Source organism: Leucoraja erinacea, chromosome 15 (genome assembly GCF_028641065.1).
Source record: "Leucoraja erinacea ecotype New England chromosome 15, Leri_hhj_1, whole genome shotgun sequence".
Lineage (NCBI taxonomy): Eukaryota > Metazoa > Chordata > Chondrichthyes > Rajiformes > Rajidae > Leucoraja > Leucoraja erinaceus.
Window position 1 is genome coordinate 32,477,908 of NC_073391.1, and position 24,800 is coordinate 32,502,707.

General features: G+C 48.9%; 2 protein-coding genes across 2 annotated transcripts in view; one reads left to right on the forward strand and one right to left on the reverse strand.

Moving 5' to 3' along the window:
* Positions 1-2,606, forward strand: part of dnmbp (dynamin binding protein) — a 67,836-nt gene extending 65,230 nt beyond the window's left edge. The window contains exon 18 of the mRNA XM_055646518.1: positions 831-2,606. Within this exon, the coding sequence (XP_055502493.1) occupies positions 831-1,016 (186 nt within the window). The 3' untranslated portion in view covers positions 1,017-2,606. The remainder of the gene's footprint in view (positions 1-830) is intronic.
* Positions 2,607-4,016: 1,410 nt separating this feature from the next.
* abcc2 (ATP-binding cassette, sub-family C (CFTR/MRP), member 2) overlaps positions 4,017-24,800 on the reverse strand; it is a 54,845-nt gene continuing 34,061 nt past the window's right edge. Inside the window, 12 exon segments of the mRNA XM_055647055.1 lie at positions 4,017-6,205; positions 7,731-7,925; positions 8,574-8,728; positions 8,730-8,741; positions 10,841-10,999; positions 12,394-12,537; positions 13,284-13,385; positions 14,228-14,354; positions 15,213-15,412; positions 17,302-17,457; positions 18,503-18,657; positions 20,755-20,974. Coding sequence (XP_055503030.1) covers positions 6,076-6,205; positions 7,731-7,925; positions 8,574-8,728; positions 8,730-8,741; positions 10,841-10,999; positions 12,394-12,537; positions 13,284-13,385; positions 14,228-14,354; positions 15,213-15,412; positions 17,302-17,457; positions 18,503-18,657; positions 20,755-20,974 — 1,755 coding nt within the window. The 3' untranslated portion in view covers positions 4,017-6,075.

The window sequence follows — 24,800 nt, forward strand, 5'->3', positions numbered from 1 at the left end:
CAGCATGGTGGGGCAGCGGGTAGAGCTGCTGCCTCACAGCGCCAGAGACTCGAGTTAGATCCTGACTGCGAGTGCTGTCTGTACGTTCTCCCTGTGACTGCGTGGGTTTTCTCCGGGTGCTCTGGTTTCCTCCCACACTCCAAATACATAGAGGTTTGTAGGTTAATTGGCTTCTGTAAATTGTCGCTAGTGTGTGTAGGAATATGCTCGTGCATGGGGTGATCGCTGGTCAGCATGGACATTGTGGGCCAAAGGGCCTGTTTCTGTGCTGTATGCCTTCTCTATGACCATACATCATAGGGTCCTGACCTAAAACGATGCCTATCCTTCCCTCCAGAGATGCTCAGCCTGAAATCGGGTCCCAACCTGAAGCATCAACTGTCTGCGCTGTCCATAGATGCGGACCCGCTGTGTTACTCCGGCACTTTGTGTCCTTTGTTAACCAGCATCTGCAAAAAATGGACAGCACAGTGGCACAGCGGTAGAGTTGCGGCCTTACAGCGCTAGGCCCGGGTTAGATCCTGATTACGCGTGCTGTCTGTATGGAGTTTGTGCGTTCTCCCCGTGACTGCGTGGGTTTTCTCCGGGTGCTCCGGTTTCCTCCCACATCCCAAAGACGTGTTGGTTTGTGGGTTAATTGGCTTTGGTAAAAATTGCAAATTGTCCCTACGGTGTTGGAGATAGTGCTAGTGTACGGGGTGGTCGGCGCGGACTCGGTGGGCCGAAGGACCTGTTTCCGCGCTGTATCGCTAAAGTCTAAAGGTTCCTCGTGTCCCACATCCACCCCTTCTCCCCCCGCCCGACTGACCGCTGCTTCCTCTCCGCCCCAGGTTTACTACGCCGTCTACAACTTCAGGGCGCGATGCTCGAACGAGCTCACCATCCATCTCAACCAGCGGCTGCGCATCCTCTGCTTCCACGACATGGACGGTAACCGGGAGTGGTGGCTGGCGCAGGCTGACGGCAAGCAGGGCTACGTGCCCGCCACCTACATCCGGAAAACGGAGTACACGTGAGGCGGGGAGAGGAGGCCGAGGGAGGGGTCTGAACGGAACAGCAGCAATCGCCCTCTCGTGTGTCGGAAACACTCGGGCCAACCAGGCCGGGCGAGAGAGAGAGCCTCGCTGGAAGCCACATCTTCACCGACTTACTTGGACTTGAAGCCGTGCAATTGGGGGAAAAAATGCTGGTGCTATTCTCCATCAAAACTCCTCAATCCAAATCTTCCTCGATTCCACTGTGAATCCGCTGTAAATGATACTGTAAATCAACCCCACCCCCCCCAAGTTAAGAAGATCGTTTGCCGATCCGGACTTTTACCTATCCTCGGCCTCCTGTTTCCAGGAACACCACCGTTTTGAGATTGGGGTTTGGCAGACGGACGGGGCTACCTAATTGTGCGTCTGCACGCTGCTGGGGCAAACTGTTGGCAGGAGAAGGGCCGGTGCTGTCTAGACAACGGAAGGCACAAGAGGAACCCTGGCCAGAGGGATGTGAGGCGTGGGTTCCACGTCTGATAGCATGTGGTATGATGATAAAACTTAACAAGTCTATCCAGCACAGCCCAGTCTTATAAACACAGCATTTTAAGCTTTATGTATCCTTATAGAATGTTTTACACTACACACAGCTCGATTTTATATTTGACTCTGTTTGAGTGTTTTAACCGTGGTTGGTTCGGCTGCAACTCGGGTCAAAGTGCAAGCATCGATTACCACGGACAACAAAAACCAAAGGGTGGGGAAGAGAGGGGAGCCTCTAAACCAAATAGCAGTGTTGGGTGGAGCTATGATCTCTAGTTGGATGGCTAGAATGGGGCCGATGGGCCAAAGGTGCTCCTCAAGCCAACAGCTGGTTGGAGACCAGGAGCTGATCGTCCTTCCTCCATCAGGGAACCGTATCCAGGAGAGAGAAGCAAGCCAAATATTTACCTAATGTGCATGGAGTTGCCTGGCAAAGAACCCAGTCCCAAGCAAAGACCATCAACTCTCCCTGCAACAAGCCACACTCAATGGCTTGAAGATGTTGACTCCAAAGTTGGCCTGTGAGCTTGCTGGGAATCTAACGAGGTGTCTGGGCCCATAACGTCAGCTATCCATGTTCTGCAGGGATGCTGCCTGACCCGCTGAGTTACTCCGGCACCTTGTGTCCAGGGTGAGCTTTATGTTCTGTGGCCACGGGGAGTCTTGGGCATGGTCATCGGGCAGTAAAGCTTCGCTACAGCAACGTGTGATGGGTGGGGGTCTGAGCCCGACGTAAATGTCCGCACAAGCTCGACAAGCGTTGGAATCTCGACGAACCACTCTCCTGATTCAACCTCGCCTGAGCGCCGGAACTAAGTAACCAACATCATCTCAGCTCAGCCAGAGGATGAAGGCCCCGGTGTCTGGAGTAGGATGGGCAAGGCCATTCAACCTGAGCTCCTACCTCCCATGGTCTCGTGCGGAGAGAGGTGTGGGACGGTGAGGTACACACCTCTGGATATCTGGCACCATCTCATAGCCATCTCGTTCTCATCAATGAACACAGGCAATGCCTGCGTGTGTGGTCTGTCAGCAAATGATGCTAACATCTACGCTGGAATTAAAGGGAGACTGTCTCTTCAATGTTTTGTGTGTGGTTGTGTGACTGAGTCTGTGTGCGTGCGAGTGCGTGTTGCATGGGTGAATGAGCGTGTGTGTGTGAGTGTGTAAGAGAGGTACTCTCGTTTAGGTATAGGTTTATTAATGTCATGTGTACCGAGGTACAGTGAAACGTTTTGTTTTGCTTGCTATCCAAACATCAGATATACCATACATAAATACAATCAAGTCAAATTCAAGTACAATAGGTAGAGTAAAGGGGAAGATACAGAGTGCAGATTATAGTTCTCAGCATTGTGGTGCATCAGTTCCAGAGACAAAGTCCAGTGTCTGCAATGGGGTAGAGGTGAATTGGACAGTACCCTAGCTTATGGATGGACCATTCAGAAGCATGATCACAGAGGGGAAGAAGCTGTTCCTGGGTCTCATGCTGCGCACTTTCAAGCTTCTGTACCTTCTTCTGGACAGGAGAGGTATTGCGTTCTTGGCCAGAGCTTGCGTTCTTGGCCAGAGCTGTTCACAAACCAAGCTGTGATGCATCCTGACAAAATGCTTCTATGCTGCATTGCAACATTTAGTGCACTGCGTGTAGGAATTCACAATCCGAAACCTTGCTGGGTTAAAGCCATGAAGTTCCTTACGAGTAGATCAGACACCTTAATAAACTATAACCCTGGACAGATACCACATAATTGCAGTACATCACTTGCAGAGGATGGATGTCTCGCACATTTTCATTGAAAGATACCGCATGGAAACAGGCCCTTCGGCCCACCGAGTCCATGCCGACAATCGCTCTCCCACTCACACTGGTTCTATATTATCCCACTTTCTCATCCACTTCCAGCACACTAGGAGCAATTTACAGAGGGCCAATTATCCTACAAACGTACACATGTGGGAGTTAAACCCACGCGGCCGTAGGGAGAACTTGCAAACTCCACACAGACAGCACTGGACGTCAGGATTAAACCTGGGACTCTGGAGCTGTGAGTCTGTCACACAGGACCATGAAATAAGTTGATGGGGTCTGGAATATTGCCCAGTTCACCCCTAACATAGAAAATAGGTGCAGGAGTAGGCCATTCGGCCCTTCGAGCCTGTACCGCCATTCAATATGATCATGGCCAACCTACCCCAAAGACCCGTTTAACGTGACTCTCAGGGTGCTGATGCGTGACTGAGCATTTTATTGAGTACCAATCATCTTTCCCCTGGTCTCCTCTGTCTCTGCAACGTGTTTTGTTTAGTTTAATTTGCTGACATGTGTACCAAGGAACAGTGAAAAGCCTTTTTGTTGCGTGCTATCCAGTCAATGGAAAGACTATACACAAGGACAATCAAGCTGGCCTCCATAATGTTTGGGACAAAGACCCATCATTTATTTATTTGCCTCTGTACTCCACAATTTGAGATTTGTAATAGAAAAAAAAAATCACATGTGGTCAAAGTGCACATTGTTAGATTTTATTCAAGGGTATTTTTATATATTTTGGTTTCACCATGTAGAAATTACAGCTGTGTTTTTACATAATCCCCCCAAGTTCAGGGCACCATAATGTTTGGGACACATGACTTCACAGGCGTTTGTAATTGCTCAGGAGTGTTTAAATGCCTCCTTAATGAAGGTATAAGAGAGCTCTCAGTGTCTAGTCTTTCCTCCAGTCTTTCCAACACCATTGGAAACTTTTATTGTTGTTTACCAACATGAGGACCAAAATTGTGCCAATGAAAGTCAAATAAGCCTTTATGAGTGAGAAACAAGAATAAAACTGTTATGGAGACATCAGCCAAACCAAAATCAACTGTATGGAACATCATTAAGAAGAACAAGAGCACTGGTGAGCTTACTAATCGCAAAGGGACTGACAGGCCAAGGAAGACCTCCACAGCTGGTAACAGAAGAATTTACTCTATAATAAAGAAAAATCCCCAAACACCTGTCCGACAGATCAGAAACTCTTCAGGAGTCGGGTGTGGATTTATCAATGACCACTGTCCGCAGAAGACTTCATGAACAAAAATAGATGCTACACTGCAAGAAGCAAACCACTGGTTAGCCACAAAAACAGGATGGTCATGTTACTGCTTGCCAAGAAGTACAGTTCTGGAAAAGTTCTTCTGGAGAGATGAGATGGAGATTAATTTATATCAGAGTGATGGCAAGGGCAAAGTATGGAGGAGAGAAGGAACTGCCCAAGATCCAAAGCATACCATCTCATCTGTGAAACACGGTGGTGGGGGTGTTATGGCTTGGGCATGTATGGCTACTGAAGGTACTGGTTCACTTATCTTCATTGATACAACTGCTGATGGTAGCAGCCATATGAATTCTGAACAAATGCCTCAAAATCCATTGGTCGGCTGTTCATTCTACAGCAAGACAATGATCCCAAACATACTGCTAAAGCAACAAAGGAGTTTTTCAAAGCTACAAAATAGTCAATCTTGAATGGCCAAACATTATGGTACCCTGAAATGGGGGGAGACAATGTATAAACACTGCGGTAATTTTTACATGGTGAAACCAAAATGTTTAAAAATGGCCTTTATCGAAATCTGACAATGCACTTTAACCACATGTGATTTTTTTTCTATTACAAATCTCAAATTGTGGAGAACAGAGGCAAATAAATATTGATGGGTCATTGTCCCAAACATTATGGAGGGCACTGTAGTCCGAGGGTCTCAAATGAGGTAGATGGGAGGTCAGGACCACTCTCTAAATGGTGATAGGATGGTTAAGGTGCCTGATAACAGCTGGGAAGAAACTGTCCCTGAATCTGGAGGTGTACATTTTCACATTTCTGTACATCTTGCCTGATGGGAGAGGGGAGAAGAGGGAGTGACGGGTCCTTGATTATGCTGGTGGCCTTGCCAAGACAGTGTGAAGTGTAGATGGGGCAATGGACAGAAGATTGGTTTGCCTGATGTCCACAATTCTCTGGGCTGTGTCCACAATTCTCTACAATCTGCAGTATGTGGTATTCTTGCCTTCATAGGTTGGGGCATTAAGTGTAAGAATCAGAAAGTTCCCCTGGTGTGCTGTGTCAGTTTCAGAGATACAGCATGGAAACAGGCCATTCGGCCTGCTGCGTCCATGCCGACCATTGATCACCCATTCACACTAGTTCTAACCTACACGCCAGAATTAATTTACAGAAATGAATTAACCTAGAAACCTGCATGTCTTTGGGATATGGGAGGAAACCGGAGCACCCGGAGAAAACTAGCGCATTGACAGGGAGGAGATACAAGCTCCACACACAGACAGCACCCGTAGTCATGATAGAACCCGCGTCAATTGCGCTGTGAGGCAGCAGCTCTACCCGCTGCACAGATGGTGGGCAGAGCAGGTGGGTCCAATGAGTGAGTGGTTTTGAGGGGAGTGGGGCAGTGTCTCGTTCACGCGTTGGATGTTGATTCTTGTGCTCGAAAACAATCACTGTCCACCGTCCCGATAGCTGGGACCTGCCCTCGCTACCTGGCCGTGTCAAAGGGCCGTGTTCTTCTCCATTGTGACCCCTGCTTCCATCGCCATCCTGTAGAAATGTCCTTTGCTTTGAAGGAGGGCAGAAGGGGTGTCAAACTCCAGGATTCTTCCTGCGTCCAATACCATCACCCTGCCAGACCGGAGAACAGATTTAGTACTGAGATACTACATGTATAAGATCACGAGGGAAAACGAGAGGGTAAATGCACAGTCGTTTACCTAGAGTAGGGGAATCAAGAACCAGAGGACACTGGTTTAAGGCGAGGGAAAAGATTTAAAAGGAACCCGAGGGGCAACATTTTTTTACACAACGGGTGGGTATGGAACGAGCTGCCAGAGGACATAGTTGGCTACTATTGCAATGTTTAAGAGACATCGGGACAAGTACATGGATAGGATAGGTTTCGAGGGACAAGGGCCAAACACAGACAGGTGGGACTAGTGTAGACTGAATTTTTTTGAATTGAATACATTTTACTAGCCAATTATGTATACAGTACATACTAGGAATTTGCCTTGGTGCTTTGCTCGCAAGGATAACAACATGATTAAAAATAAGACAAGATAAATGTAAAACAAATAAAATAAAATACCAGAGCAAAAGGAGGTTACAGGTGTTTGGCTGTTGAGTAGAGCTACTGCTCGTGGGGAAAAGCTGTTTATATGTCAGGCTCTTCAGCCCAACTTGGCTAATCCCACCTGACCCATGTTTGGCCCATATACCACTAAACCTACCCCATCCATATACCTGTCCAAATACCTTTTAAATGTTGTTATGGCACCTGCCTCAACTACCTTCTCCGGCAGCTCGTTCCATACACCCAGTGAAACAGTTGGTTTAAGAAGGAACTGCAGATGCTGGAAAATAGGAGGTAGGCAAAAATGCTGGAGAAACTCAGCGGGTGAGGCAGCATCTATGGAGCGAAGTAAATGGGCAACGTTTCGGAAGAAACGTCTCGACCCGAAACGTTGCCCGTTTCCTTGGCTCCATAGATGCTGCCTCTCCCGCTGAGTTTCTCCAGCGTTTTTGTCTACCCAGTGAAACAGTTGTCCTTCAGGTTTCTAATCGTTCCCACCCTCACCTTGACCTCTGGTTGTTGATTCCTCTACTCTGGGTAAAATACTGTGCATTCACCCCGTGGAATGGGAGGGGAGGGAATGAAGAAGGGGACAGGGAGGTGATGAATGAAGGGGAGCGGTGGGGACAGGGGAGGATGGGAGGGATAGGGGGGGGAGGAAGGGATAGGGAGGGAATGACGAAGGGGACGAGGGGAGTGATGGGATGAGGGGGAGGACAGGGAGTGAGGGTGGGATGGGGAGGATGGGGGTGAGGAAGGGGAGTGGTGGGGATGAGAGGAGGATGGCATGGGATAGGGAGGGGGGGAGGTGGAGTGATGGGGTTGAGGAAGGGGAGCGGTGGGGATGAGAGGAGGATGGGATGAGGAGGATGGGACAGGGAGGGGGAGGATGGGACAGGGAGGGGAGGATGGGACAGGGAGAGGAGGATGGGAGGGTACAGAGAGGGATGGAAACAGGAAGGAAGATGGGACGGGTACAGGAGGATGGGACTGAGAGGAAGGGGACGAGGTGGGGGAGAGGATGGATGAGGGGATGGGAGGTCGGGATGGGAAGGGTCCAGGAGGCAGGGTCCTTACCTGGAGCAGTCCATGACGGTGTGCAGCCGGTGTGCGATGATCAGCAGGGTGCAGTCTGCGAAGCGGTGGCGGATGGTGCCCTGGATCAGCCCGTCCGTCTCCAGGTCAACGGCGGCTGTCGCCTCGTCCAGGACCAGCACCCGGGAGCCGCGCAGTAACGCCCGCGCCAGGCACAGCAACTGCCTCTGCCCCACACTGCCGGGGCGGAGAGAGAGAGGGGGGAGAGAGAGGGTCACTGAGCAAACAGTGAGGGGATAGAGAGTGGGTGACCGACGTCACAAGCTGTGAGAGAGGGGGGGGATAGATGGCGAGGGGCACCCACTGCCCAAGATGGGGGAGGGAGAGAAAATCACCAACTACCCAAACAGCGATAGAGGGGGGAGGGAGGGAGGGAGTCACCGACTGCTCAAACTGTGCGAGATAGTAGTGGGGGTGGGGAGAGAGAGGGTCACCACTGACCCATCGTGGGAAACCACCACCCCCATGCAGACATGTGTACGCACACACACGGACACACACAGACATGCAGTGCAGTTATGAGCAAGCCCACATATCCAGGCACACACACACACAGACATGCAGTGTAGTTATCTATATGCAAGACCACATATCCAGGCACACACATTCACACAATGTACAATCTTCATTTACAATCACACACACACACACACACACACGCATTGTGTACAATCGTACACACCCATGCACACTGACCCCAGTACACAGTGCACATTTATATACAAGGGCATGTGCATGCACAGGGAAAGATGTATACACACAAACCCCACACTGACAGGGGGACAGTGAGTGGGGGGTCCGTCGCCGGTGGTGTGAGGAACCTACCTGAGGTTCTCTCCTCCTTCCGCCACCTCCTGCTGGAGTTTGTTGGGCAGGCCGGCGGTGAACGGCTTCAGGTGAGCCAGTTCCAGGGCGTCCCACACCTCCTCGTCCGAGTATTCGTTGAAAGGGTCCAGGTTCATCCTGAAGGTGCCCGAGAAACAGCACAGGGTCCTGAGTTGGAAGGATCAGCCATGATCAAATTGGGTCAACGGTGCCAACTGGGACGGTCAAAGTGCCTATCAACGAGATTGGCCATGTTTAGAAACAAAGACGTGCAGATGCTGTGTATACCAAGATAGACACACAGTGCTGGAGTGAGCCAGCGGGTCCAGGCACACACTCTGGACAACAGACATGCAGTGGCGTTTCATATCGGGATTCTTCTCCAGGCTATGGATAGGTGACATTGTACAATCAGGATTTACAATCAGAAAGATCACACACACACAAATGTCACCTATCCCATGTTCTCCAGAGATGCTGAGATACTCCAGCACTTTGTGTCTATCTCTGACCAAGTTTCGTTTAGTTTAGAGATACGCAGGGAAGCAGATGTTCACACACAAACCCCACACCGACAGGGATCACCCGTGAGCTAGATCTATCCCAGGCACACTGTGGGAACATTTACAGAGGTTCTCTCCTCCTTCCGCCAAACCTGCTGGACGTTTTTGGAAGGCGGCGGTGAAAAAGGTGAGCCAGTTCCAGGGCGAAAACACCTCCTCGTCCACGGGTATTCGTTGAAACTCCATACAGACAGCACCCAAGGTTGGGTTAGAACCCGGGGTCTCTGTGAAAGCAGCAACTCTACCTGCTGTGCCACACTGGGATATTCTGAGCCTTGTATTGCTTCCTTGTTGCAGATGCTGCTTTTTTACCAAAGCTACGACACAAAGTGCTAAGTACTCAGCGGGTCAGGCAGCATTACTGGAGCAGAATTAGTGGCCAGGTCGGGATTCTTCTTTGAGACTATAGCTCTGACATTCAATCAGGGCTGATCTAGAAAGGTCCCTCTCAACATGTCACCTATCCCATGTTCTCCAGAGATGCTGAGATACTCCAGCACTTTGTGTCTATCTCTGACCAAGTTTCGTTTAGTTTAGAGATACAGCATGGAAGCAGGTACTTCAGCCCACCAAGTCTGTGCCGACCAGCGATCACCCGTTCACGCTAGATCTATCCCAGACACACTTGGGATCATTTCCAGAAGCCAATTAACCGACAAACCTGCACGTCTTTGGAACGTGGGAAAAAAAACCAGAGCAGCTGGAGAAAACCCACGTGGTCACGGGGAGAATGTTGAAACTCCATACAGACAGCACCCAAGGTTGGGTTAGAACCCGGGTCTCTGTGAGGCAGCAACTCTACCTGCTGCAACACTGGGATATTCTGAGCCTGTATTGCTTCCTTTTAGTTGCTGTGCCAACCAGGGAGCGGACTGTACATAATTAGCTATCGAGCATATCCATAAGTTACAGATACAGGATTTAGGGAATTCGGCCCATTGAGTCTGTAAATTCATTCATGGATGATCTATCTTTCCCTGATTCACCACCCTCTGCCTTCTCCCCACACCTGGTGGAACCCTTACTAATCAGAGGGAGTGTCAGAGACGGTTAAAGATACTGATTCTTGGCCTCCACAGCACCGTCTGCGGCAATTAAAATAGACTTAGACTTGGTTATATACAAGACGAATTTAGAAGATTGTAAGGGGATCTTATAGAAACTGTAAATTGTCCCTTCTTATAGGATGGAAGGCAGTATGGGGTGATGCAGGAAGATTGACGCGGAGTTAGGGAAGTCCAGGGCCCGGGGTCACAGCTAAATAATAATCCTTCTATCGGAATTGAGAAGCACTTTTGTCAATGACAAACTGGTGATTCTCTGTTTATCTCTGCCACAGAGGGTAGTTGAGGTACAGTTCAAAAGCTTTAGTTAAGAGTGCCAATGTGCACTTGTGGCTAAGGGGATCATGGGGTAATCGAGAGGTCCATAGTGTACGGATACAGGACTGAGGGGATGATCAGTGCATGATGTTCAGTAAATGGCGGTGCAGGCTCGAAGGGCCGCACTGATTCACCACCCTAATTTCTATGTTTCTACCTTTCTATGTGTCATGTGTATGTGTAAATATGCAAAAAAACGTATTTCACTGTGCAGTTTCATACGTGACAAATGAAGTGCCTTTGAACCACGTTACATTGGTTGTGGGGCACCTTGTGACATGCTGAGCTGTTGTGTACCTGGGTCCCTCTGCCTCCTGCCTACCTGAGGGATGATGGTGAGTTTCCGCCTCAGGTCATGGAGACCGATGGTTGCGATGTCCAGTCCGTCAATCAGGATCTTGCCGCCGGCTGCCTCGACGATCCGGAACAGACTGTTGGTCAAAGAGGACTTGCCCGCGCCGGTCCTCCCGACTATGCCCACCTGTGGGTGGGTCATAAGATCATAAGGAATAGGAGTAGAATTAGGCCGTTTGACCCATCGAGTCTTCTCAGCCATTCAATCGGGTCTGATTTATCTCCCCCAACTAACCCCATTCTCCTGCCTTCTCCCCATAGCCTCTGACACCCGTACTAATCAAGAATCTCTCTCTCTCTGCCGTAGAAATATCCACTGACTTGGCCTCCATGGCCTCCTGTGGCTAAGAATTCCACAGATTAATCAGGGTGGGAGGGAGAGAGAGGGGGGGAACAATTGCAGGGTGGAACAGTGGTAAAGTTGCTGCCTCACTGCCATGGAGTCTCAGGTTCGATCCTGTGTTGTCTGTATAAAGTTGTACGTTCTCCCTGTGACCACGTGGGTTCTCTCCAGGTGCTCTGGTTTTCTCCCACATTCCAATGCCATACAGGTTTGTAGGTAAATAGGCTTCGGAAAAAAATGTAAATTGTTCCTAGTGTGTGGGATAGTGTTAGTGTACGGGATGATTGTTGGTCGGCGCAGACTCAATGGGTCTGAGGGCCTGTTTCTGTGCTGCATCTCTAAAATCTAAAGGTCTGTCTGGGCCAGAGATCAGAGTGATGTCTCATGGATAAGCAATTTAGTTTTTAGAGATACAGCATCGAAACAGGTTCTTTAGCCCACCGAGTCTCTGCCGACCAGCGATCACCCATTGACACTAGTTGCACTCTGCACACTGGGGCAATTTACAATTTTATAATTGTAAACATTTTATATTTTAGTTTAGTTTAGAGGTACAATGTGGAAACAGGCCGTTTGGCCGACTGAGTCCACATTGACCATCAATCACTCGATCACATTAAAGCTACGTTATCCCACTGAGGTACTGCACACTCCCTGCACAGCAGGCCAACTTACAGAGGGCCAATTAACCTACAAACCTGGACATCTTTGAAGTGTGGGAGGAAACTTGAGAACCAGGAGAAAATCTACATGGTCACGGGGAGAACGTGCAAACTCCGTACAGGCAGAACCCGTAGTTAGGATCGAACCCGGGCCTCTGGTGGTGTAAGGCAGCAACTCTGCCACTGCGCCACCGTGCCGCCGCAGATATCGGACGCAAGTCCATCGTGGGAGAGACAAGACATCGGCCCATCTCTGGAAGTAAGTTCGGATTCCGATTGTCACAGGTCTGTCTGGGGAGGGAGAGGCCGGACAGATGCAGATGGAATGGAGCGGTTTGGACCCGATGGAATGGGGTGGTTGGATGAGGAGGGGTTTGAATAGTTGGATGGGGATGGGGAGGGGATGGTCAGAGATATGGTTGGGAGGTTGGAAAGTAATAAAAGTGGGGGGGGAGTGGGGGGGGACATTGTGGGCCGAAGGGCCTGTTCCTGTGCTGTACCATGCTCTACATTTACCTTCTCGTTGGCCTTGATCTCACAGGACAGTCCGTGCAGCACCAGGTCCAGGTCTGGTCTATAACGTGCCTTGTAATCCACAAACGAAATCTCGCCCTTCGAAGGCCAGTCCCTTCCGGGCCTCTGCTCCAAAACCCACGGAGCCTAAGGAGAGGGGGATTAAATAAAATTTTAAAAGGGCACAAACTCTGGAGTAACTCACCTATCCATGTTCTCCAGAGATCCTGCCTGACCCGCTGAGTTACTCGTTTAGTTTAGTTTATTGTCACATGTGCCCAGGTACAGTGAAAAGCTTTTTTTGTTGCATGCTATCCAGTCAGTGGAAAGATTGTGCTTTAACCAAGTTAAAGCCCAGTAAAGTGATGAACGATAGTCCGAGAGTCTCCAATGAGGTGGATGCTGGAAGGGGTGCAGAGAAGATTTACGAAGATGTTGCCAGGACACGAGGGCCTGAATTATAGAGAGAGGTTGAGCAGGCTAGGACTCAATTCCTTGTAATGCAGGAGGATGAGGGATGATCTTATAGAGGTGTACAAAATCATGAGAGGAATAGGTGGTGGGTTTATGGAACGAGCTGTCGGAGGAGGTAGTTAAGGCAGGCACTATCGCAACATTTAAGAAACATTAAAACAGGTACAAGGATAGGACGTTTAGAGGGATAAGGGCCAAACGCAGGCAGGTGGGACTAGTGTAGATAGGATGTGTAGGCTGGTGCGGGTAAGTTGGGCTGAAGGGGACCTTTCCACTTTCTATAACTCTATGAGATGGGAGGTCACGATCATTCTCTCGTTGGTGATAGGATGGTACGTATGATAATAAAGAACCACCACCAGCCACACCACAGTCTCCCTACCCCAGGGGACGTTGTACCCTTCCCCCGCCCTGAGTACCTCATTGTCCAGTTGGCTGTACTCGTCCACTCTCTCCACAGACACAATGTTAGTCTCCAGCTCGGACGTCTGCCTCACCAGCCAGTTCAGGGCTTGGGTCACCTGGAAAGGGCGGGAGAGAGGGAGGGGAGTAATGAGAGATGCAGTGAGGTATCCAATGACCAAAGGTCCCGAGGCAGGGACAAACTCACCAAGTCACGAGACGGCGTCTGCGTCTGGGATTCCCCCTACAGAGATCGTACGGGGTCTGTGTCTGTGATTAGGCGCTGTCCATGGGCGCCCTGGGCAATGTCCGGGAACACTGGGGGTGGAACGCACGCTCGACAAGGATGGGGAAGTATTAATTTAAGAATATTTGTTTTACTTGTACGATGGTGGTGGGTTTTGTTTTGAATCATTTAGTATTGTACATATTAACTGGAATTTAGGATGAGAGGATATCTTATAGAAACATAAAATACTGCAAGGATTGGACAGGCTAGATGCAGGAAAAATGTTCCTGATATTGGGGGAGTCCAGAACCAGGGGTCACAGTTTAAGAATAAGGGGTAGGCCATTTAGGACTGAGATGAGGAAAACCTTTTTTCACCCAGAGAATTGTGAATCTGTGGAATTCTCTGCCATAGAAGGCAGTGGAGGCCAATTCACTGGATGTATTCAAGAGAGAGTTGCATATACCTCCTAGGGTTTACGGAATCAACTGATATGGGGAAAAAGCAGGAACAGGGTAATAATGATCCTCGACAATCAGCCATGATCATTTTGAATGGCGGTGTTGGCCCGACGAGCCAAATGGCCTCCTCCTGCACCTACTTTCTATGTTTCTGTATTATTGTAAATAATTGCATTAATTATTTTTGGTTAAAAAAAACCACACACACAGGGACGGGATTCCGTCAGGATCACCCGGTGTCTGCCTCGAGAGATCCTGACGGGAGACTCACGTTTAAAGCGTATGAAATGGACAAGCCTACGAGCCCACTGTCCAGAGTGCCCCTGGACATGACAGCAAAGAGAGCGGCAAAGAACACCACCAGATTACCGACAAACTCCAAACGGATCGCAAGCCACCTGCAGAGAAACAGAGACGGGTACCGTGCGGTGAATAGAAGATTCTCCCAAAAGGAGGGTGGTGGGTACATGGAACGATCTGTTGGTGAGAGGATGGTTCAGTTGCCTGATAACAGCTGGGAAGAAACTGTCCCTCAATCTGGAGGTGTGCGTTTTCACACTTCTGTACCTTTTGCCCGATGGGAGAGGGAGGAAGAAGGTCCTTGATTCTGCTGCTGGCCTTGCCAAGGCAGCGTGAAGTGCAGATGGAGTCAATGGAAGTGAGGTTGGTTTGTGAGAAAAAGTGTCTCCTCGTCTCCATTCTTAAGGAGTAAATGGCTTACCCCTTAAGAATAAGGAGTAAGCCATTTAGAATAGAGACGAGGAAACACTTTTTCTCACAGAGAGTTGTGAGTCTGTGGAATTCTCTGCCTCAGAGGGCGGTGGAGGCTGGTTCTCTGGATACTTTCAAGAGAGAGCTAGATAAGGCTCTTAAAGATGGCGGTCAGGGAGGGGATATGGGGAGAAGGCAGGAACAGGGTATTGATTGGGGATGATCAGCCATAATCACATTGAATGGCGGTGCTAGCTCGAAGGGCCGAATGGCCTACTCCGTACCTATTGTCTATTGTGTAATGGTTCAAGAGACTTTTATTGTCACATGCACCAATTGGTACAGTGAAATTTGGGGTCACCATACGTAGCCAGACCTACTGGTCTGACTGCGTCCACAATTCGCTGCAATTTCTTGCGGTCTTGGATGGAGCTGTTCCCAAACCATGCTGTGACACATCCGGATAAAATGCTTTCTACAGTGCACCCGTAGATGTGTACCGGCCCTTTAATTCTGCACGGACTTGTGGAGGGAAGAGCCCGTACCTGTTGGACACGATCCAGGGAAAGACGCACTTCTGGTTGCCGTCCACGATGCTCTCGTTGTGACTCAGGAACCGCGCCTGGTGCCCGTAGGCGCGGATCAGTGCCAGGCCGGACACGGTCTCGCCGAAGTGGGAGTAGATCGGAGAGCGGGTGACCGAGTCCAGCCGCCGTAATTGCCGGGAGGTTACGATATAGAAACTCTGTAATGACAGGCGGAGTCGCTGATCAGTGTGGGCCGGAGTGCTGCAGATGACACCGCAAGTCCGTGCCACAGGGAGGTCACTGCCACCCTCTACACCAGCAGTGTGGTGCAGCTGAAGAAGGATCTCAACCCAAAACATCACCCATTCCTTCTGATTCAGTACGTAATTGCAGTAGTCGTAGAGCCACACAGTGTTGAATCAGGCCCATCGGCCCAACTCGCTCACACCGACCAACATGCCCCATCTACACTTGACCCACATGCCTGCATTTGGCCCAGATCCCTTGAATCATCTCCTATCCATGATCAAGCAGGATCCCCTTCCTGCTGAATATACAAGAAGAGATCTCAACCCAAAATCATCCACCCATCGCATTCCATCCTCCCATCTCTCAGGAGCAGAGCAGGATGCTCCTCAGCTGCTATAAGACTGATAAATGAACTTTCCACCCTGAGTATCGCGCACAAACTCCCCGCTGCCGGTCGGAACGCTGTTGATTTGAATGTTATTAGTAAATTGTTCATCATTATTTTAACTTTAATTGCTATTTAAACGAAAACTGAATGGACATCTGAGAAACGTTTTTTTTGTTTCCTTGAGTATGCGAATACTACATGACAATATCAATTACATGTACAATTACCTGTCTAATTGCTACTTAACCGTTGCGATAGTACCTGCCCCAACTACTTCCTCTGGCAGCTTGTTCCATACACCCACCACCACCCTCTGTGTGAAAAAGTTACCCCTGAACATCCTATAAAATCCTTCCCTCTTCACCTTAATCCTATGCTCTCTGCTTCTCGATTCCCCTACTCTGGGCAAAAAAAATGGACGTTTACCCGATCTATTTCTCTCTTGATTTTATACAACTCTATGATCACCCTTCTTCCTTCAACGCTCCAAGGAATAGTCCAAGCCTGCTCTACCTCTACCAATAGCTCAGACCCTCAAGTCCTGTATAATCATGTATAGCTGTTCCGTTGACTGGATAGCACACCATAAAAAAGCTTCCCACTGTACCTCAGTGGCGTGACAATAAATAAACTATAGTAAAATAAACACTGGTACACAAAAATGCTGGAGAAACTCAGCGGGTGCAGCAGCATCTATGGAGCAAAGGAAATAGGCGACGTTTCAGGCCGAAACCCTTCCTCAGACTGATGGGGGGTGGGGGGGAGAAGGAAGGAAAAAGGGAGGAGGAGGAGCCCGAGGGCGGGGGGGATGGGAGGAGACAGCTCGATGGTTAAGGAAGGGGAGGAGACAGCAAGGGCTAGCAAAACTGGGAGAATTCAACGTTCATGCCATCCGGACGCAAGCAACCCAGGCGGAATATGAGGTGCTGTTCCTCCAATTTCCGGTGTTGCTCACTCTGGCAATGGAGGAGACCCAGGACAGAGAGGTCAGATTGGGAATGGGAGGGGGAATTGAAGTGCCTTCTTAAAATAAACACTGCCCTCTTTCAAGATAACTATAGGAGGCACAGTGGCGCAGAGGTGGTGTTGCTGCCACACTACACGAGAGACTCAGGTTTGATCCTAATTTCGGGTGCTGTCTGTACGAAGTTTGTACGTTCTCCCTGTGACCGCGTGGGTTTTCTCCAGGTGCTCTGGTTTCCGCCCACACTCCAAAGACGCACAGGTTTGTAGGTTAATTCCCGTCTTGTAAAAATTATAAATCGTCCCTCGTGTGTAGGATAGTGCTGCTGCACGGGATGATCTGTGGTCGGCACGGACTCGGTAGGGCAAAGGGGGCATTATTTGTCTTGCTGTTTGTTATGGTGCAGAGTACTGGGTACACATATCTGTCGTGCTGCTGCAAGTAAGAATGTCATTGTTCCACTTTGGGACGTTATGAACATCGAACACTCTTGACTCCAGAGTTACCTGTACGAAATAGTAGACCAGGGTGAGAGGCACGATGATGATGGCAAAGTACGGCGTGGCCAGACATATCACCAGCAGCGTCCCGAGCACACCGAAAGCACAACTCAGCCAGCCACGGAATGACATCGGAATCGCCTGGTCTATGGTGTAGGTATCCTGCATCAGAACAGATAACACAACTCCCAGTTGCAACACTCCACACCCTGCAACCCACTCCTAAACACCAGCCAGTTTAGTTTAGTTTATTATTGGCACCAATAAAAATGACCAAGGTCATTTGATGAAAGAATGGATCGACTGGGCTTGCATTCACTGGAATTTAGACGGATGAGAGGGATTCTTATAGAAACATATAAAATTCTTAAGTGTTTGGACAGGCTAGATGCAGGTAAAATGTTCCCCATGTTGGGGGAGTCCAGAACCAGGGGTCACAGTTTAAGAATAAGGGGTAGGCCATTTAGGACTGAGATGAGGAAATACCTTTTCACCCAGAGAGTTGTGAATCTGTGGAATTCTCTGCCACAGAAGGCAGTGGAGGCCAATTCACTGGATGTATTCAAGAGAGAGTTGCATATAGCTCCTCGGGCGAATGGAATCAACTGATATGGGGAAAAAGCAGGAACGGAGTACTGATTTTGGATGATCAGCTATGATCATATTGAATGGTGGTGCTGGCTCGAGGGGCTGAATGGCCTACTGCTGCACCTATATTCTATGTTTCTATATTTCTATGGTAAAGTGAAAAACTTTTGTTTGTGTGAAATCCAGTCAAGGAAAAGAGTGTATACGATTGCAATCCAAGCCATCCACCGTGTACACACACAGGATAAAGATTAAGAGATGAGGAGGAATTTCTTTAGTCAGAGGGTGGTGAATCTGTGGAATTCATTGCCACAGACGGCTGTGGAGGCCAAGTCATTGGGTATTTCTAAAGCGGAGATTGCCAGATTCTTGATTAGTAAGAGCGTCAAAGGTTACGGGGAGAAAGCTAGGGAATGGGGTTGAGGGGGAAAGATAGATCAGCTGTGATTGAATGGCAGAGTAGACTTGATGGGCCAAATGGTATCATTCTGCTCCTGTGATTTATGGACTTATGTAGTTGGGCCGAAGGGCCTGTTTCCGTGTTGTATGATTCTAAAGTTACATAACTGTGAGGGGGGGTTGGGGGAGCACCAATCGGAAGGGTAACTGGGCACCGCACCTTGGCAAACCTGTTGATGATCCTTCCCATGGGGGTGGTGTCGAAGAAGGTCATGGGAAGGTGGAGGATGTTACGGAGTAAACGCAGGTGCAGATCCCGGGAGGCGGCCACCGTCCTATCTGCCATCAGGAACACGGCAATGAGCAAGAAGAAGCCTGTGGACACAGTGTGAAGTAGTTACTCATCTCTGGTTATGCTCTCATTTCACTCCTGCCATCAGCAAAAAGGAAAAAAAGCTGTCTTGGAGAAAAAACATTCTTAGGAAAAAAACTGTTTCCATGTAATCGTCTTCAGACTGAGGGAGAGTCTTGATCCGAAACGTCTCCTGTCATTCCCTCCACAGTGGCTGCATGTCCCTCTGAGTAACTCCAGCTCTTTGAGTTCTATTTAGAACAAGGCCACTTGATCCCTTGTGTTTAAGAAGGAACTGCAGATGCTGGAGAATCGAATGTTACACAAAAAAGCTGGAGAAACTCAGCGGGTGCAGCAGCATCTATGGAGCAAAGGAAATAGGCAACGTTTCGGGCCGAAACCCTTCTTCAGACTTCCAGAGTCTGAAGAAGGGTTTCGTCTGGAAGTCTGAAGAAGGGTTTCGGCCCGAAACGTTGCCTATTTCCTTTGCTCCATAGATGCTGCTGCACCAGCTGAGGTTCTCCACCTTTTTTGTGTAACCCACTTGATCCCTTGATGTCTAATGCATCATCTCAAAAGCTCTTTGTTCCACTCACCCAGAATGGTTGAGTAATTCTAGACTGTTTCACCCAACAAATCCTAACAACGAGAACAACAAAAACTGCAGATGGTGTAAATCCAAAATAAAAACAGAAAATGCCGGAAGCTTTTGTGAGTTGGGGCAGTGCCCGCAGAGAAAGAGAAACAGGGTTGACACTTCAGGTTTCACTCTCAACAGATGCTGTCCAACCTGCTGAGTGTTTCCAATATTTTCTGATTTTATTAAAAACTGTCAATTCCCATCACACCCAAGAAGCAAGAGGCAATAGAAATACAAGAGACTGCAGATGCTGGATTGTTCATCAAAACACAAATTGCCGGAGGAATTCAGCGGATCAGGCAGCATCCGAGGATAGAAATGGACATGTGATGTTGGGTCCAGATCCTTCTTCAGTCTGAGGAAGGTTACATTGAAACTGTTTTTTTCCCTAAGACTGGTTTTTCCCCAATACAGCTTTTTTTCCCCCTGCTTCTCAATTACCAATGTAACTTATAAGTGGTTCTCTAGTTCCCAATCGAGATGTGTAATAACCAATTCGGCCCAGATAATGTAAATGGTCTCCTCTAATTCATGAAACATATTCTATCCAATTAGCATTTTTGGAAACAAACGTTACAGCAGTACAGTCCAATAAACCAGCGTTTTAACGGACTCCTTTGTAATGTACATTGGTTATAGTGGTCAGACCTACTTGGCAACTCTGGGGGAGAAGAAGGGGGAGGGGGCAGCAGTGGAGGAGTGGACAAAGTGACGTGAGAAAGAGGTGGCAGTGGAGCTGGGTAGCGGACAATGTGACGGGCGGCAGGAAGAAGCGGCAGCTGATGTCCTGGTTGGGTTGCTCCTCGGCCTGGCCAACTTGACCATCCATGAGTCACGACGCCAGGTGGAAGAGGGCTCTGCCCAAGCCGGCTGTTGGTTACATCCACGCCCGGATGGTGTTAGAGAGGGACTACGCGATGTCCATGTAAATCCCTGGGGGGAATTTCCGGGACCGCTGGGCTCCGCGGGGGATGGAACGTATCCTTGACAAGGATTGTAATATAGTTGTATAATGGTATATTTAGTTTTAAACATATGAGAATAGTAAATAAGAATATTTGATTCGATAATTGGGTGATTTTGCATTAAGGTGATGGGTTGATTTGGTATTTTGTATTGTATATATTATTGCAATCATGGTCACATTTATTTTTATTTTTTTTAAAACAGCAGCAGCAGGAGTGACAGAGATACCGTAGTTGAGGCCGGGACTATCACAATATTTAAGAAACAGTTAGACAGGTACATGGATAGGATGGGTGTAGAGGGATATGGGCCAAGCACAGGTAAGTGGGACTAGTGTAGGTGGGGGATGTTGGTCGATGTGGGCAAGTTGGACCGAAGTGCCAGTTTCCATGCTCTATGACTATCTATGACTCTATAACGAGGGTATACTGTACTTTAGTTGTGACCTAACTCGGGTCTGGTGTGGGAGAGGGATCCACGGCAGGCACTGACCGAGACCCACCAACCAACCAACCTTGGGCCAGACCCAGCACTCCAAAGATGGCGATCCGCAGGTCCGGCAAGGAGGCCGGCTCGGTGCTGCTGTTGTAACGGGTGGCGTCATTGGTCCAGTCGCTCAGCCAGAGGTTCTGACCAATGGCAGCTATGTTCTGGGCGAGGTACAGCAGCAGTATCAGCACAGAGTGGAGCCAGCCAATGGCACGCAGGTATTTCCAGTAGACGCTGAACTTCACCTGTTGGTCCAAAACACAAACACCGTGGATCCCTTGACTTTAGTCCTCGACCAATAGCAACAAACCACACACGTTAACCGTGAAAACAAGCAACGTGGGATTACTCAGCTGCCTAGGGATGGGGGGAGAGGAGGGAGAGGGTGGAGGGGAGAGGGAGGGGGGAGAGGGGAGGAGAGAGGGAGGAGAGAGAGGAGAGAGGGGGAGGGGGAAAGAGAGAGGGGAGGGGGAGAGAAAGAGGGGGGAGAGGAAGGGAGAGAGGGAGGGGGAGAGAGAGGGATAGAGAGAGAGGGAGAGAGAGAGGGAGAGAGGAGGAGAGGGAGAGAGGGAGGGAGGAGAAGGAGAGAGAGGGAGGAGAAAGGGAGAGGGAGGAGAGAGAGAGAGAGAAAATGGTTAACATTTCAGAATGAGAGAAGGAGGAGAGGGAGGGGAGCGGATTAGAGAGGGAGGAGAGGGAGGGTCTGTGAGGTGAGGAGGGAGGAGAGAGAGGGAAGCAGAGGAAAGGTCCATAGTGGTGCAAGAGGAGGGGTCTAGAGGGAGGAGAGGAGGAGAGGAGAAGGGGAGAAAGGAGGAGGACAATTCCTTCTTCTCCCCTCTACTGTTGGGCAGAAGAGGGAGTTATCTGACTACTGAATGGAGAGGGAGAAGGGTATTGAGAAGGAGAAAAAGAAAGAAGGGAAAGAGAGGGTGAATGAGGGAGAGGAAGAAAGGGAAAGAGCGTGAGAGAGACAGCGAGAGAGAAAAATGGTTAACATTTCAGTTAATGACCATTTACTGGAACTGGCAAATGTTGAAATAAGCAAGGAAGGAGAGGTAGAATGGGCCTGCGGTTGGGAGCGGATTAGAGCAAAATGGGAGGCCCATGCATTGGTGGGGAGCAATAGGGGAGGTCTGTGGCGGTGAGGAGAGAAGCAAGAGGGAAGATCCATATTGAGGTGGGTTCAGCAAGAGGAAAGGTCCATAGTGTGCAAGAGGAGGGGTCTATGGTGCGGTGGGGAGCAAGATGGGAGATCCATGGAGATGCAGTGAAAAACAAGAGGACAATAGTCAGATGGTGGAAAGGGGAACAAGAAAGGGAGTCCATGTTGCTGGGTAGGACAATTCCTTCTTCTCCCCTCTACTGTTGGGCAGAAAATACAGAAGCTTGAAAGCACATCCACCAGATTCAGGAACTGCCTCTTCCCGACTGTTATCTGACTACTGAATGGACCTCCCATAAATTAGGGTGTAGTCCTGACCTTCTAAGCTACCTCACTGTGGACCTTGGACCTTCTCACAAGGCATTGGGGGTTCAGTATTGATGTGGATAGAGAACTGGCTGGCAAACAGGAAGCAAAAAGTAGGAGTAAACGGGTCCTTTTCACAATGGCAGGCAGTGACTAGTGGGGTACCGCAAGGCTCAGTGCTGGGACCCCAGCTATTTACAATATATATTAATGATCTGGATGAGGGAATTGAAGGCAATATCTCCAAGTTTGCGGATGACACTTAGCTGGGGGGCAGTGTTAGCTGTGAGGAGGATGCTAGGAGACTGCAAGGTGACTTGGATAGGCTGGGTGAGTGGGCAAATATTTGGCAGATGCAGTATAATGTGGATAAATGTGAGGTTATCCATTTTGGTGGCAAAAACGGGAAAGCAGACTATTATCTAAATGGTGGCCGATTGTGAAAGGGGGAGATGCAGTGAGACCTGGGTGTCATGGTACACCAGTCATTGAAGGTAGGCATGCAGGTGCAGCAGGCAGTAAAGAAAGCAAAATGGTATGTTAGCTTTCATTGAAAAAGGATTTGAGTATAGGAGCAGGGAGGTTCTACTGCAGTTGTACAGGGTCTTGGTGAGACCACACCTGGAGTATTGCGTGCAGTTTAGGGCTCCAAATCTGAGGAAGGGACATTATTGCCATAGAGGGAGTGCAGAGACGGTTCACCAGACTGATTCCTGGGATGTCAGGACTGTCTTATGAAGAAAGACTGGATAGACTTGGTTTATACTCTCTAGAATTTAGGAGATTGAGAGGGGATCTTATAGAAACTTACAAAATTCTTAAGGGGTTGGACAGGCTAGATGCAGGAAGATTGTTCCCGATGTTAGGGAAGTCCAGGACAAGGGGTCACAGCTTAAGGATTAATGATAAAGGGGAAATCCTTTAAAACCGAGATGAGAAGAACTTTTTTCACACAGAGAGTGGTGAATCTCTGGAACTCTCTGCCACAGAGGGTAGTTGAGGCCAGTTCATTGGCTATATTTAAGAGGGAGTTAGATGTGGCCCTTGTGGCTAAGGGCATCAGGGGGTATGGAGAGAAGGCAGGTACGGGATACTGAGTTGGATGATCAGCCATGATCATATTGAATGGCGGTGCAGGCTCGAAGGGCCGAATGGCCTACTCCTGCACCTATTTTCTATGTTTCTATGTTTTCTCTGTAACAGTAACACTATAATGCTGTAGCACAACATTCTGCACTCTGGTATTTTGCTCTTGTACCAGTTGTACCTGTGCACTGTTTGGTTGTATTCCTGTCTATTATGATTTTACTAGATAGCACACAAACAAATCCTTCACACTACCTCGGCAAGGCCACCAGCACAATCAAGGGCCAATCTCAACCCAGTCACACCCTCTTCTCCCCTCTCCCATCAGGCAAGGGATGCAGAAGTGTGAAAACTCCAGATGCAAAGGCAGTTTCTAACCAGCTGTTATCAGGCAACTGAACCATCTATCACCAACTAGAGAGCGGTCCTGAGCTACCATCTACCTCATTGGAGACCCTCGGACTATCTTTAATCGGACTTTACTGGACAGAATCTTGCACTAAACATTATTCCCTTTATCCTATATCTGTGCACTGAGGACAGCTTGATTGTAATCATGTATAGACTTTCCGTTGGCTGGATAGCACGCAACAAAAAACCTTTCACTGCACCTCAGTACACGTGACAATAAACAAAACAGTTTTTTTTTCTTTCGGGAGTCGTTACAATAATAAACCATTAGCAATGCCACTTCCTGAATAGTTGCCACTTTTTCCCCAACTATCCTCATCCCTAAGAGTTGGTCCTCTCTGCCCATCCTTGCTGCTTTGACCATTAACTATCGCCATAGACACAAAGTGCTGGAGTAACTCAGCGGGTCAGGCAGCATCTGTAGAGTACATGGATGGGTGACGTTTCGGATCGGGACCCTTCTTGGGACTGATGGTGGGGGATGGGGGATAGGGAGGAAACTGGAAGCGAGAAAATTAACCAAGCCAAATCGGGGCCAGTGACCTCAGAGCACCTCAGGCAAGGACGTTCCCTGACAGGCGGATTGTTGGCTCGAGACAGTGTGATCGCAAGCGGAAAGACATTCAGTTGTTTAAGGAGGAACAGTAGATGCTGGAAAAATCAAAGGTAGACAAAAATGCTGGAGAAACTCAGCGAGTGAGGCAGCATCTATGGAACGAAGGAAATAGGCGACGTTTCGGATCGAGACCCTTCTTCAGGCTGATTTAAAGCGGGAAGATGGTCTGCAACGGGCCTTGTGGCCAGCTACAGCTGGGATGGTGAAACAACACCAAAATAGTGCCTCTTGCATATAGACTCACTGGGCTGTTCTGTACTAACCGGGGGATTGTGCTTCAGTACGGGGATAGTCTTGCTGATGTATTTGCAAACAGAAGATTTTCACTGTACTTTGGCACACATGATAATAAAAGTCATAAGGAATAGGAGTAGAATTAGGCCATTCGGCCCATCAAGTCTACTCTGCCATTCACTCCTGGCTGATCTATCTTTCTCTCCTAACCCCATTCTCCTGCCTTCTCCCCATAACCTCTGACACCCGTACCAAT